Source organism: Hypomesus nipponensis, chromosome 9 (assembly GCF_054491055.1).
Source record: "Hypomesus nipponensis isolate SF chromosome 9, ASM5449105v1, whole genome shotgun sequence".
NCBI classification, from domain to species: Eukaryota; Metazoa; Chordata; class Actinopteri; order Osmeriformes; family Osmeridae; genus Hypomesus; species Hypomesus nipponensis.
Genome location: NC_140369.1, coordinates 4,297,501 through 4,312,933, shown reverse-complemented (window position 1 = coordinate 4,312,933; position 15,433 = coordinate 4,297,501). Strand labels below are relative to the sequence as shown.

The 15,433-nt window shown below is 49.2% G+C and overlaps 1 protein-coding gene across 1 annotated transcript in view; it reads right to left on the bottom strand.

Annotated features, from left to right (window-relative positions):
• Positions 1-390: 390 nt before the first annotated feature.
• Positions 391-15,433, bottom strand: part of rnf123 (ring finger protein 123) — an 85,601-nt gene continuing 70,558 nt past the window's right edge. The window contains 3 exon segments of the mRNA XM_084703968.1: positions 391-2,159; positions 2,844-2,929; positions 11,926-12,020. Of these exon segments, the coding sequence (XP_084560094.1) occupies positions 2,060-2,159; positions 2,844-2,929; positions 11,926-12,020 (281 nt within the window). The 3' untranslated portion in view covers positions 391-2,059.

Genomic DNA, 15,433 nt, shown 5'->3' with positions numbered 1-15,433 from the left:
GTCCAGCTTCCTTTCTGTTACTTCAGGGGCAGCTGAGTTCCACCATCTCTGGAAACACAGTCACCTCCAGCTCTCTGCTGCTGGATGAACTGAACCCTCCCCTCTCTCTCTCCCCTCACATTAAACTGACAGCACTGTGGAGTCTCAGTAGGTCTCTCCCCCCCTCTCCCCCTCTCTCCCCCCTCCATCTCTCTCATTCTGCTCTCATCTCTATCTACATATCTCATGTCACTAGTTATTTTGCTCCCAGCTTTTCTAATTTTTTCTCTTTCATTTGTTTATCAGTTATTTTTGTTTTTTTTCTCCGTCTCTCTTTTACTCGCTTGTCTTTCTTTGGTCTCCACTCCAATTTCCACTCTCCATAAGAGAAAACACAAGCAGTCTTTCAGCTTAGGGTAAATCATTTAATGCAGCTACACCATCAATATGCACTCTCACTCACAAAGAAGAACTAAAAACCAAAGAAAAACTGAATCACATCAACAGTCTGTAATATTGCTTAAACAACCTTGATCTCCCTTTACCAGCACTGCAGAAGCCTAAACCAAAGTTCCATTAAATATACTGTATCTGCAACACACCAGCAACACACCAGCAACACACCCCTGCCCCTTTAGAAGACACACACACACTTACACACACTCTCTCTCACAAATACTGATGGTAACTTATAAACATGAAAATGACGACATATTTATGCGTGCCCCAAATTCTCACTGTGTCATGAAGCCCCTGGAGGCCAACCATTAACCTACTTACACCTCCCTCCCTACCTCCCTCTCCCCCCTCCCATCTGCCTGAGCCTCCCTCCCCCACCCCATCTCTCCCAGCCTTTTCTCACCGTTTGCCCTTGCCTCTGTCCTCCCCTCCACCCTAATCTGCTTCAGATCCTCCCTCTTCTGTTACAAAGTGAAATACAAAAAACATTGAGATATTTGGTGTGTGACGTCGGAGCATTCATCAGTGCAGAACAGTCTTGTCTAAAGCGGTGCTCGTTCCTCCTGCCGTCTGTAGGTATAACCATTAACGTCTGGAGACGTGAAGGAAGTTCTACTGTGTTTGGAACCAAAAAGCAGGTAACTAAGGGGGTTCTCCCTCAGGGAAGACTGGAGAACCCGTTGGAGCCTGTGTGTTTCTCTGAGCGCGTCTGGTGCTACCCCTCCTTGTGTCTGAGGAGTGCAGCGAAGGAGACGGACGAGGGAACGTTGTGAGGGCCCAGGACACAGACAGGAAGCATACAGGCGAGCTGCAACTCAGGTTCATCTCCGCTGACAGGTGCATTTGTTTTGCCATCAAGGACGAGCCAGATGGGGGCAGCCTGAACACAGAAAATGGCGTCCTCCGTCATCTCCAAGGTTTGGATATCTTCACACCTGAACGTACCTGTGTGTGTGTGTCAGTGTGTGAGTGTGTGTCCGTGTGTGTGTGTGGCAGTGTGTGTATGTGTGGCAGTGTGTGTGTGTGTATGTGTGTGAGTGTGACTCCCAGACATGTCAGTCCCACAGAGGATGTTATTATATTTATTGATAAATAATGATTTCCTCAGACATCCTTCACTGTCACATGTCACCTGGGTGTCCTACACCTGAACTTCTCTAGCTGCTGCAGGACTTGTGGACGCTGCCAGTCCATGGGACGTAGGGCTGAGGAGACGAGGACACGAGTACACAAGGAGACAAGGAGACGAGGACTCAAAGAGAAGAAAGAGGGGAGTCCTGGAGAGTGTTTTTTGGATCATATGCAAACATACGATGGAAAAGTCTTTCGGTCGATATACACACAGTCCTGGCACACACCCCACGGGAATCATGCCAGTGTGTGTGTGTGTGTGTGTGTGTGTGTGTGTGTGTGTGTGTGAGTGAGTGAGTGAGTGAGTGTGTGTGTGTGTGTGTGTGTGTGTGTGGGGAAAGACAGAGAGAGAGGAGAGAGCGGGTGTGTGACCTGGGTCTTTGACGTGTGTCATGATGCTCTGTACCTGTGAGCGTGTGTGTGCACAGGCATGTGTACGTGGCTGTGCCTGTGTGTGCGTGTGTGCGTGTAAGGCTAGAGGAGGGGTGTGTTAGGACCCAGCAGGCTTGCTGTAGTCATCCACCCCAGTGATGGTGGCCTTGCAGAAGAAGCAGTCCTTGTTGTTCATCAGGTGCTGGTTGATGCAGGCCCTGGGTACACACGAGACACAAGCACCATAAAAACAGAGTAGAACCCCACCCTGCTGACAGAACGGCATACGGGGGAAGATTTATGAAGTGCACCTCGCGAGTACTTCATCACAGAACAAATGCTTATTCTCTCAAGGTCTGAGGCAGAGGGGTGCGATTGGTTTTATCTGACCCGACTCAGCGGTTTCTGGAGCGCTGAGTCATCCAAAACTACACCATCCTCCAGCTGGGCTCCAGCTGGGCTAATCAACCAATCAAGGACTCCGCCTCCACCTGTCCGTCAAATAACCGTTTGGGCTTTGGTTTCAGAGGTGTATCACCGGAGGAAAGCTACTCCTGGATGGTGTAGCTGATACAGGCAGTCAGAGTTGCTGTCGGAGTTACAGTCATTTATGCTGTCTGGTGTGAGAGGTCATAGGAGCAGGTGCTTTAGGATTTGAATGAGGTGGATTCAGATCCACCCGAGAGGAGGGAGGAGGGGGTGGATGAGGAGGTGGATGAGGGGGTGGATGAGGAGGTGGATGAGGGGGTGGAGGAGGGGGTGGAGGAGGAGGTGGAGCAGGAGGTGGATGAGGGGGTGGAGCAGGAGGTGGAGCAGGAGGTGGATGAGGGGGTGGAGCAGGAGGTGGAGCAGGAGGTGGAGCAGGAGGTGGAGCAGGAGGTGGAGCAGGAGAAGAAACTTACTTGCAGGACTTGTGAGAGCACGGTCTGAAGATGGCAGAGATGGAGTGGGCATAGCAGATTGGACACAAGTCCTCCTCACTGGTTGGCTGGAAGGAACACACACACACACACACACACACACACAGATGTTAGACAGTAATCAGTTTGGAAGACAGCCAGTATATTGAAGCACAGCTATAGGTTTAACCAGCCTCTGTTCTGCTTTGATCCGTCTATCCTTCCCCTCTCCTAACACACTCCTTCTCTGCTCTCCTCTATTTGAACTCTTCTTCAGACAGTCTTCCTCTATTCTCTGTCCCTCCATCTCCTCTCCTAACACACTCCTCTCCTTCAATCTCTCTGTCCCACGCCTCTCCATTCCTCTTTCGTTAATGCGTTCCACCCTCTCTCTCCAACTCCATCCCTCTTTCTTCATAACTGAATTCATCCACGCCTCCACTCAATTACTCCGTCCCTCCATCAACCATCTCCATCAATCCAATATTCTATTTGTTCACCGCCAACCTTTCTCCCTTCCCCTCCACTAATCCTCTATCCCTTCATTCTACTCCCTCCATCGCTCTGTGACTTCTCATTTCCTTCAGCGTGTCATCCCTCCATCCCTCTTTCCTCGGGGACCGCAGCATGTAGCTGTCATCTCATCAACACCCCAACAAGGACCCCCTTCATCAAAACACAGCAATTTACCTATACTTAGAACACCACCGTGGAGCGGCTCCATACGCGCGCGCGCACACTAAGAGCTAGCCACTTGCGTTACCTTTCAAGCATTTTTCAAATGTGACGTGGGATTTTCCGTGGGCAGATACTGTTGAGTTTGTCCTCTTTTGTGGCGTTGAGGCGTAACATTTTTGTTAGTTTACCCATGACTGTACCGCAAAGGCACAGGTCCACGGGCGGCGCTACCTTATCTAAACGGAGCATCAAGGCACCCACTGTGGAACGTTAATCACCTATTCTGACTGTTCCCTCGCGCGGAAACACACCAGCAGTCAAAGGGTTCGACCGGAGAGGCTCTCTAACCCAATGACGGTCACCTGCCAAGGCCTGCTCACAGGCAGGTCATGTGACTGGCACAGACGGTCACCTGCCAAGGCCTGCTTCTCACAGGCAGGTCATGTGACTGTAGAGGGACAGGGTGGAGGGGTATGCGAGGGCGGCATAAGAGAAGCGTATCGAAATGAGTTTAGTTACCTGGTCAGGTACTCCTGCCCAAGCACTGTAACAGGCTGTTCCCAGGTGTGAGATCATCTGACCTCTGAGGATGTTTGAACCCTTTTCAGTATCACTTCAAGGGGAGAGGGGAGGGCATGGGGGGGAAGAGCTAGGCAGTATAAATTGAGTCTTCTTGCAGTTTTCATGGTTAAAAGAAGATGAAAGCTCTGTCTGACAGGAGGCTGACAGGGTCTGGTGAATACACACACACTACACACACACACACTACACACTCCCTACTGTGGAGCCTGGAAATCCCCAGTGGGGACACACCACACACACCACACACTACACACACTACACAGACTGTACACACACACGGATGGACGGAACTGTAACCATAATCCTTCTGACTGACAGTAATGCTGCAAATCTAAACCACAAATACACAAAGTTTCCAGAGGCTTGATTTGAAGCTCAGAGTAAAAGGCTTACGTTGCTCACTGAACTGCCATTTTCTTGTTTTCCTGCACCAGGAAAACAAGCAGATCTTTTACATAGCTTTGTAGAATAGATGTGTTTTCAAGTAACGCTCCACATCTTATTTTCTCTCTGTCTTCATCTCCTCTGGTCTCTCCTAACTACATTACTTTGTTTTTCTTTCTTTCTACTATCCCCCCCCCCTCCCGTCCCCTCCCATCTATCAGGGCGTCCTTCCTGAGGACATCTACTCCTCAGAGGGGATATTGTTTCTGTGTGGAGCGGCACCACCAGAGGTGAAGGGCACCACTCACACTTGTCTCATCCACTCTCATTCTCACGCTCAGCATCCACCAGTACGACCAGTCGCCTGCCCTTGACCCAAACTCCATCCATCCACCTCCATCCGTGCATCTCCCTCGGTAGGCTCTCTCTCTCTCCCCCTCCCCCTCCCCCTCCCCCTCCCCCTCCCTCTCCCTCTCCCTCTCCCCCTCCCCCTCCCCCTCTCCCTCTCCCTCTCCCTCTCCCTCTCCCTCTCCCTCTCCCTCCCCCTCCCCCTCCCCCTGTCTCCATCTCTGTCTCTCTCTCTCTCTCTGTCTCTGTCTCTCTCTCTGTCTCTCTCTCTGTCTGTCTCTCTGTCTGTCTCTCTCTCTCTCTCTCTCTCTGTCTCTCTCTCTCTCTCTCTGTCTCTCTCTGTCTCTCTCTCTCTCTCTCTCTCTCTCTCTCTCTCTCTGTCTTCCATTCTTCACACCTTCACACCATCACATCTCAATGCCCTGTGGATCCACCGATGAGACCGAGAGGTCTACATTTCTGCACACGGCCACCTGGACCCAAACCACCTCTGCAGCAGGGGGGCTATCACACTGTAGATCAAGGCTCGGTTCCCATAGCAACCCCTACAGCAAGACGGGCATCGGTCTCGGCAGACCTGGGTTCTGAACCCCCCGGAATAGCCAATGACATCACAGGAGAGCATCGCTGTCGGGTCAGTCGCTGTGTGTCGCTATGGCATACGGCGGGAGGAGGGAGGGAGGGAGGGAGGGGGGGGGAGGGCAGGGGTCTTTGAAGCCATGGGCCGGGTGATTGGTTCTGGCAATGAGTTGCTGGTGACCGAAATATCCTTGTCCACCAGAGGGTGGAGGATGCCAAGTCAGTCTGACAGCAGATCCTGCTAGCATTCCAACAGCATCTTCTGCTCTCTGCTCTGCCCTGTCACCTCCTTTACAGAAGGACTGAGCTCGGAAAATGGACAAGATCCTGAGCTGCCACTGACCATGTCAAACATCATCTATTTTTAAGAATTGTTACTAGTGGATGTCACCCAAAAAAATCCCACTGTCTTCCTCCTTCACTTCTCTCTTTTTCTTCCTCTCAGTCTCTTCCTCTCGTTCCACCGCCTGAGGTAACCGCCTGAGCCACAGTCTGCCTCGGAGAGAGGATCCGGTGTGTTCTTGTGTGTGTGTAAGTGTGTTATTGTGTGTGTACGTGTATTATTGTGTGTGTGAGTGTGTGTGAGTGCGTTTGAACTAGGGCCGAACCTGACAGGTAACCTTTGTCTAAGCCTGGGGACACTGAAAGGTGGCAGCGTGGTATTTAACACAACAGGGGGTGGCAATGGGTCAAAAACACACACACACACACACACAGTCCATGCTAAAGCTGACTGTGTGAGTGTGTGTGTGTTTCAGTGTGCTTGCCCTGGTGAACGGAGAGACAGGGAGCAGGAGCAGGGTACAAAGTGAAAACAGTTTCTACAAAGCTTGATATTCCTGCAGCAGATCCCAGTGCTTTGCTCCTACTGGGTCCTCGGTGCTCTTCCTACCATCTCTCTGCCTGTCTCTTAGCTGCTGGAGAACACCATGCTAATATCCATTCAGAGCAGCAGTCTCCCATCGCCCCGGGCGACAGAAACACTTCCTTTCAAGTCCGCAAAACCTCCAGGTGAGTGGGAGCTCTGGCAGGATTGCAGGGATGGATGGAGCAGAAAGGTGACGGTGTTTCTGAGGAGAGATTAATTGCAGGTCCCTTCAGGCCAGAGTAGAGGAGCACAGAGAGACGTGTGATTGTGGTTGTTTCCAGCAATGCGTGCAGTTCAAAGCTTGTTATGAATAATGTCACGGTGAGACTGAGAAGCGCTCATGCCCACGGCTTGGCTGGGGTGAGAATGAGCCACGGGCAGGTCACCCTAGCATATAGCTAAGGTTATCCTAACCTGAAGACTGGCTAAAGTTACAACAGGAGATACAGATGGATAAATGCAGCATCACTCTATACCAGTGCTGGTGCAGTGGCAGCTGTGTGCGCGGGGGGGGGGGGTATGCTGATGGAACAGCTCTGACAGAAGGGGGGGGTAGCTGATCGAGGAGAGTTGTGTTTGTCTTTGCAGGGTGGAACACAGAAAGGTCAGGCTCGGCAGAAACAATTACTGGAAATCAGACACCACTTTAGCGTGCATCTCCCTCGGTAGGTTCTCTCTCTTTCTCCTCTCTCCTCTCTCTCTCTCTCTGAGACTCACTCTCTCTCTCTCTGAGACTCACTCTCTCTCTCTCCTCTTTCTCTCTCTGCAACTCACTAACTCTCTCCCTCTCCCTCTCTCTCTTCTATCTCTCGAGGCCACCCTCTCTCTCTCTGCCTAAATTTCTCCATAATTATCTCTACTCCCTTCCTTTTTGGCCCCCTTTCTGCCTTTCTCATATTGGCTCTCTCTTTCTGTCTGCCCCCTCCATCTGCCTCTCTCTCTTTCATCCTCCTCTCGCTCTCTCTCTCTCTACCCCCCGTCCTGTCCTCTGCCCACACACCAGGCTCTCTCTCCCATTTCAAGGAAAATCGTTAGGATGTGTGCCTGGTTGCCTAGACATCACAAGCTGTTGTTCTTGGCTAACATGAATAAACAAAATGTAGGTGACGTGTGTGTGTGTGAGTATGTGAGTGTGTGTTTCTGTGAGTGTGTGTGTCTGTGTGAGTGTGGAAAAAGAGAAACACAAAGATATAGCTGTAGCTGGTAGCGCCTAAGCAGTCCGACAGGTTTTCAAACAGGATGGTGATTTAATAAACACTGGGAGAGTCAGGCATCCATTGTCTACCTCCCTGTCTGAAAGTCTCTCTTTCTTTCTCTCTGAAAGTCTCTGTGTCTGGGGGGGATCTCTCTCTCTCCCCCTCTCTATCCCCCCCCCTCTCTCTCCCTTACCCCCCATTCTTTCCTTGCCCCTCCCCTCTCTTCACCTCACTCACTCTCACTCTTGTCTCGGAGGATCTCTCTACCTGTCTGCCCTGTGTCTGGGTGTCTGGGTCTCTCTCTCTCTCTCACTTCTAACACAGAACAACTTCACTGGGAATAAGGCCAGTATTCACTTCATTCATTTATCACATCACCTTCCTTTTTCAGGTTAAGAACTAAAGACCCACTTTCTAAGAGTGTACTGACACACTTAACACACAAACCTCACATTCAGATGTGCCATATAGCATACAACAGAACAACCTTCACATGAAGACTCAGTTGAGAACCCTTTTCAGATCACACAGAACCTGTTTGCCGCCGCTACAAAATCATTGCCGCCGCTGCTTCAGAATTTGATGGAATATCGACATTCGCAGAAATCGCAATAATATGAATCTGCTGAGCTGAGGCTTCACGGAACTCAAACAAACGTTTTTTCTGCTGCTCTCAGATTGGAGGAGGAGCCACTGAACAGTGAGAGGACGTCAATCACTCACGAAGTCATGACAACTGAAAGAAAAACAGCGAGTGGAGTACCTTCTCCTCGCTCAGCCTGACGGTGACAAACAGGGCAGGGGATACCATCCTCCAGATAGATAGATAAGAAAAAACATACATTTATCTAACTAGGTAGCTATCTAACACATAGTTAGTTCTATTTTTGTAAAAATTTATATTCGCAATGTAATGTTTGTGATGTTGATGGCCAACTAATTATTATTATTTGTGAAATAATGTTCCAGCTAGTCTAATAGCCTAACTTTAGCGAGAGCTAGAACTAGACTGTAGCCTACTCAAGATAGCAAGACTAGCCAACTAAGTGAATTCACGTCGTTAATGTACAGTAAACAAAATACATTCCAACAACGTTTACTAAGCTAGTCTAGGTATGTGTTAAATATTTTTGATTGTATTTTCAAATATTTTCGGATAGTTTCAGTCACTCCCCTCCGGCAGAAGGCTGCGGTCCATAAGGACCAAAACCTCACGCCACACAAACAGTTTCTTCCCTTCCACTGTTGGCCTCCTCAACAAGGCAAATAGTTCACACTGACTTTAATGACTTAATGTCTTAAAACTATTTGCATTTTGCACTACATTCAAGTCCTGTAATATTTGTATTTTATATTGTAAATTGGTAACTTATATTTTATTGTAATTTTATTCCACTTAGTATTGCTAGTTTATGTACCCTTAGTATAGTTAGACCACATATTTAAACTTAAGATTCCTATATGTTTATTGTATGCACCTTCCTGCCAAAGCAAATTCCTTGTCTGTGCAAACTTTCATGGCGAATAAATCCCTTTCTGATTCTGATGAGTTTGTTAGCTACAAGTTTTCCTCCCAGAAAAGAAAGATGCCTGATTGGTTCAATGAGGAAGACAGCCTTAGTAGTAGGCTACATTACAATTCAGATTAGCAAGGGGAATGTAGCCTGGTCCTAACCAGACTTCCGTACATTTCATTTGTACAGAGGGTCTGGCCTCGCTCCATTGACAAGCGTTGACTTCCTTGTAGGCGGGTCCTCTGTTGAAGTTTAAAACTATTGGATCTTCCCAGAGCCACTCTGATCTGCCATAACCAATCACTAGTATTTGCCTTAGCCAATTCCTTCACCACTACTGTAACAGAGCTAGCTGCCGTAGCTGGAAAATCAAACTGTTCCCGGGGAGGAGGGCCACAACATCACGGCCACCAACAAAACTCAGCAAAACTTGTTCTTGCTCCGGCTTTAGCTTATAGATATTCGGCAGTGTTGCCACAACGGACCGAATGGCTTCACTCGCATCTTTCTCCGCCGCCATTACGGAACTACAACACAAACTAGCGCACGACATCAACGTCATCGTTCTCAGCCACTCCCTCTGTTCGTTGATTCGCCAGTAGAAAATCAACCTGAAAAATCTGACCTACGTACCGAATGGCCAGACCTAGTACAGAAGCAAAATCCAAATTGAGCGGAAGTACGTGGGAGGGCAGAGCCAGGCTAGTCAGAATGTATTTATGCCTCGAAATTTAGAAGGAAAAGAAAATTCCCTTCAAAGCACATTTTAGTTGTCAGTGTGCGGGTAAAATGAACAATTATGTTATTCTTAGATGGATCAGAAGGCTGCTGTGATCTCGTCTTCAAATGGACCATCTCAGCCTAAATATAGGTCTGATAAGACCCCCCCCCCCCTCCTCCTCGCCGGGCTGTGACACATACTAAAACGAGGAGCTTGAAGAATTGAAAATTGAAAATCTCCCAACACGTTCTTCCTGGTTGGACTGGCAGCAACACGTCCACAAGGTTTGTGCATTCTACAAGGACAAAAGGAAAACGCCGTATCGTTTTCCAACGCTGACAATACGATTTTGTTTCTTCCTTTTTTTCTCTGTACGTTTGGCACGGTTGGTGGCATGAAAACAAGAATAGCATTTGCATATTGTATTTTTGGTAGTTTCATGAGGGCATGGTTGTCTTCAAGAGGATTATCATGATTATGGTTCAAACTGCAGTCTTAGAGTATGTGTAGCCGGTGTGTGGTGAAACTCACTCCTCAAGTATGTAACAGGCCACCCGCGTCATCGAAGCGCTTGGGAAGTCAGAGGTGGTGAGTTTGACTCCCCATGGGAGCGGACAGTGGCCTGTATACCTCTGACGGAACTTGCAAGACCACAACTGTTACATATGCACATCTCCTCATATGTAATTCTATAACTGGCTGAAAATGTACGATTTATTTTAAAATCTATAACCTGGTAGCAGTTTTTTTTTTTTTTTACTTCCCCCCCAAAAAAACAAGCTATTTGTTACCTGTGACGAACAAAGGCAAAGGTCCAAAAAACGTAGACGTAGTAAAAAATAGCATCGGTCAGAAACATCCCTCCCTCGTTCCCCCTGAAGGAGAGTAGGAGACCTTGAGAAGGAGAGCAGGGAAAAATCAATCCTCCTCTCTGGTTCCCCGGACGCATCCCGTCCCCTCCGCCCGTCCTATTTAGAGCCTGCGGCGCTCAGGTTTCCACCCACACCAAGCTCACTCATCCTGGGGCCGGTGCTCAGCGGCACGCTGGGCGGGGTCTCCGGGGGCCGCCGGGGGCGGGGTCAGACGAGCGGGAAGGCGGGGTCAGACGAGCGGGGAGGCGGGCGGGGAGTGTCTCTGACGGAGACAAGGCCGGGGGGGGGGGGGGGGGGGGGGCGGGGGGGTTTTCTGGTACGGGAGGACAGGCAATAGAGGGTTTTACCAGCGGTGGCTTTCATCAGGCCAGAGGCTGTCTCTGTAGCGAGGTGTAGAAAAAGGAGAGGCATGATGAGATCATGCTGCAACAGCAGGAGGAAGAGGAGGAGGAGATGTTTTTTCTATTATTACTCCTGTCTAGAGGAGCCAGGAAGAGACACACACACACCAGGGAACCTATATACCCTGAAGATCTGATCACGTTTCACACCCAGGATCACAGGCCTTCTCTCCTCTGGGGGCAAGCCAGGATACCCATCAGTAAGTATACACCAGTCTACTAATAATACAGTAGTGGACTCATTCTGTAGTCAACCACAACGGTTTCACAACCATTCTACTCCAGTAGACTCTGTGTCTACTCTCCTGCATGTTTTAGATGTTTCCCTGCTCCAACACACCTGGTTCAGATGAATGGGTCGTTATCAGGCTTCTGCGGGGTGTGATAATGACCCAGTTATCTGATGTCATTATCAGGCCAGGGCCGAAGACCACGGCTCACTCCTCCACCTACGTCCTCGTACACTGGTACTGGCGTGGTGGGGTTCAGGGTGGTGTTCATGGGTGGTGTTCAGGGGTGGTGTTCGGGGTGGTGTTCACGGTGGTGTTCATGGGTGGTGTTCAGGGGGGTGTTCATGGTGGTGTTCATGGGTGGTGTTCAGGGGGGTGTTAAGGGTGGTGTTCAGGGGTGGTGTTCAGGGTGGTGTTCATGGGTGGTGTTCAGGGGGGTGTTCAGGGTGGTGTTCAGGGGTGGTGTTCAGGGTGGTGTTCATGGTGGTGTTCAGGGTGGTGTTCATGGTGGTGTTCAGGGTGGTGTTCAGGGTGGTGTTCATGGTGGTGTTCAGGGTGGTGTTCATGGTGGTGTTCAGGGTGGTGTTCAGGGTGGTGTTCATGGTGGTGTTCATGGTGGTGTTCAGGGTGGTGTTCATGGTGGTGTTCAGGGTGGTGTTCAGGGTGGTGTTCAGGGTGGTGTTCAGGGTGGTGTTTAGGATGGTGTACTTACAGCGGTGCTGGCTGCAGCCTGTTGGGACTCCTCCGTCAGGAAGGACAGCATCTTCTCCACCTTCCGCTCCTCCTCTTCACTGATGTAGTCCGTGTCTGCATACACACACACACACACACAGGTAAACATTCACACACAGGTAAATGCACACAAACACCTAAAGCTCATAGGAAAACACTTGTAGGAAAACACTTGTAAATAAACAACCACATGAAAATACACACAAACACATCCACGTGAAATGGAGTCTGTGAGATTATTATCCAATAGAGGGACAGAGAAGGATGGAGGAAGATAGAGAGGGGTGGAGGGAGAGAGGGGGTGATGGAGGGTTAAAGAGGGGGAGGAAGTGCGAGAGAGGGGGTGTAAAATGCTGAAAGGCTTTATCAAGGGCAACCCTCCTGTAATTGTTTGACCAGTCACTAGACTGGGCAACAGTCTCTATGTTTCCATTTAATTTAAATGCTTTATTGGCCTGATAAGAAATGATTAAACTATTGGCAAATCAAGCTTACGTAACTTAAAAACAATTAATAAATAAGAACACCAGGATGTAATGAGATTGAAATAGTAAACAGACACAAGAGAAACCTTCCCTTCAGCTCTCTCCCAACTCAATAATCCGCTATGCAGCACAGTAGTATACAAACACCGAATCATCAATTACACTGCACCTCTAAATCCTACACCCCCCCCCCCCCCCCACCTCGTCAATACCCCTACTGTTGTTAGAGGAAGGATCTTCCCTCCCAATGTGCTCCCGTCTGTGTGATCATTACTAGATATCTGATATTAGCTGAGGTTATTGATCTCCTGGCAGAAGTCAAGGATGAAGTTACATCAGGGAAACGCCTGGCGTATTAAAGCATATTTGACTGTAGACAGGTCGAAGCAGAGACAGGATGGTACACACTGTGTGTGTGTGTGTGTGTGTGTGTGTGTGTGTGTGTGGTGGACAGAAACAGTTGTGGGTCAAGCAGACGGATGAGGGGGAAGAACCTGCTACCAGAGAAATCAGCAGTCTCTGAAACCTGAACACAACAGAACCAGAAATAAAGCAGGACTGGTGCTGAGAGTAGAGCGAGTTCAAAGAGACACGGGGGAGGGGGGGGGGGGGGGGGGGGGGGGGAGAGGGGAGGGAGAGAAGGCAGAAAGAGGGGGGGGGGGGGGAGACAGGAAACGAGAATGAGAACCAAATGGGAGCGGGGAAAAAGAGAGGCATCAACTGTAATCTATCAAATGAGAGCTATCTTTATTCTCATTATCAGTCACTAGCCTTGTCCCAAGCCCAGGGCTCTCCCACCTTTCATCCTCTGCAAGCCAGGGAGTGGAAGAGGGAGAGAGAGACACAGAATACTAATACAGAGAGAGGGAGAGAGAACATAGGGAGGTGGGGGAAAGGGAGAGAGAGGTGAGGATGAGGGAGAAATATACCAGGAGAGGGAGGGGTAGAGGGGAGATCAAGACAGAGAGAAAACGGTGGGGTTGAGAGAGAAAGAGAGAGAGAGAGCGAGAGCGAGAGAGAGAGAGAGAGAGAGAACCAACCTCACCTCAGGAGAAGCCAGGGGAACCATGCATGCTGTAACAGTGGAAAGATTCTCTTCTGTCTGTTTGCCATTTCAATCTCCTTACATCCTGGTGTTCTTATTTATTCATTGTTTACATTGTATAAGCTTGCTTAGCCAATAGTACAATTATTTCTTATCATGTCAATGAAGTAATTAAATTACATTTAATCAAGAGAGACTGTTGCCCAGACTAGTTACTGGTCAAACAATTACAGTAGTGTTGCCCTTGATAAAGCCTTTCAGCATTTTCCGTCCTCCCCTCTCCATCCCCCTCTCTCTTTCCTTCCATCCCTCTCTTTCTGCCTTGACCTCCCTCTTTCATAATCACTTTCTCTTTGTCACTACCTTCAATTCCATAAACACTCTCCCTCCCTCCATCCTCCAGCTCTACAGGTACTTTATATCAAATCACAAGCTTTTATGGTATCTACTAGTCAGTGCTCTGTAGTTTAGTCAGCAGTGCTACCCCAGGTGGAGCCAGGGAAGTGCACTGAGCCCAGTTTGAGGTGATTGTGTGTTAGAAACAGAAGCAGAAGGAAAGAAAACACAGCTCAAAAGTTGGCAGCTCTCTTCTCCTTCTGACTGAAGGCTGCCAGCCACACAAAGAACAACAACAAGCTTCAAACCAGGGAGGTGTTAAAGTTCCCCCTGCCTGTGGCCAGGCCAGTGCAGCTGGGCGATCTGACGCTCACAGCTCTACTGAACCTGACCGGTGATTCTTGTTCTATTGGACGGGAGGTCTGCATGGAGTACAGAGTACTTTAGAGACGCATCCTCTCTGTTTTTCTCTTTTTCTGTCTTTCTCTCACACACCCTTGCTCTTTCTCTCTCTCTCTCTTTAATCTTGCTCATTCTGTTTCTCCGTCAACCTCCTCTTTCTCTTTTCTGTCTTTCTCTCGCTCTCTCCTCCATCTCTCCATCTTGCTCGGGCACCGGTGAGACTGACAGATCAGGTTTCAGTCCTGAGCGACGCTGTGTGCGTAGCAGACCAATGTTGGCAGGTTTCCAAGCAGCACTCACACACAAAATGATTACCAACCCCACCTGCTGCCTGGCATATGGAGCAGAAAGAGAGAGAGAGAGAGAGAGAGAGAGAGAGAGCAGGAGAGATGGAGAGATGGAGAGGAGGAGGTGAGACGGAAAGAGAAGAGTTTAGTTGTAGAACCAGCTGTTGTCTGAAGTGTTTCTCTGCTAGGCTGCATGTTGAATCCAGAAGATTTTCTGTGGACTTTCATCCATAAGAGGTGTGTGTGTATGCTCTGAACACGTGTGTGTATGTGCGGTCTCTAATCATGTGTGTGTGCTCTGATGGTGTGTGTGTGTTCTGATCATGTGTGTCTTTTGAAGGGGTGTGGGGGAGTGCGACATGTGCTGCTGTCCTCCAACACAGGCTGTGTGAACTCACAAACACAGGCCGAATCCACAGGCCGAGTCCCGGACTGCTAGCCAGCTGACGCCTCAACACGTGTCCTCCCTCACACCCGGGTTCAAGACCCGGCACCGGCCTGTACCGCTCACCCATCCAACCACGGTGATGACCTCACGAGCCCCGGGGGTGGAACCAGGGGAGACAGCTAATCTGTCATCAATGTGCCTCAGGCTGATTCTCATGGTGAGAGATAACTGAACATAAGGGGGAATAGATAATAGTAATAAAAAACTGTAGATGGTTCTATTTGGGAATGGGTGGTTACTAGATGGGACACCATCAGTTCTGGATGGTTCTGAGCGATTCCATTGGGGTTCGGACTACTTCTGGGTTGTTGTTAGTGTTTGAGGTTGGTCCTGGCTGATTCCAGATGGTTCTGAGTGGACCAACAGAGTTTGTGGTTGGTTCTAGTTGCTGTTTCTGCCCTCTGTGTAATCCACAACAGATGGAAAGCCCAGTAATGGGTCTTAGCTGGTGATATCCCACTGCATACTGATGAGAACACATTCAA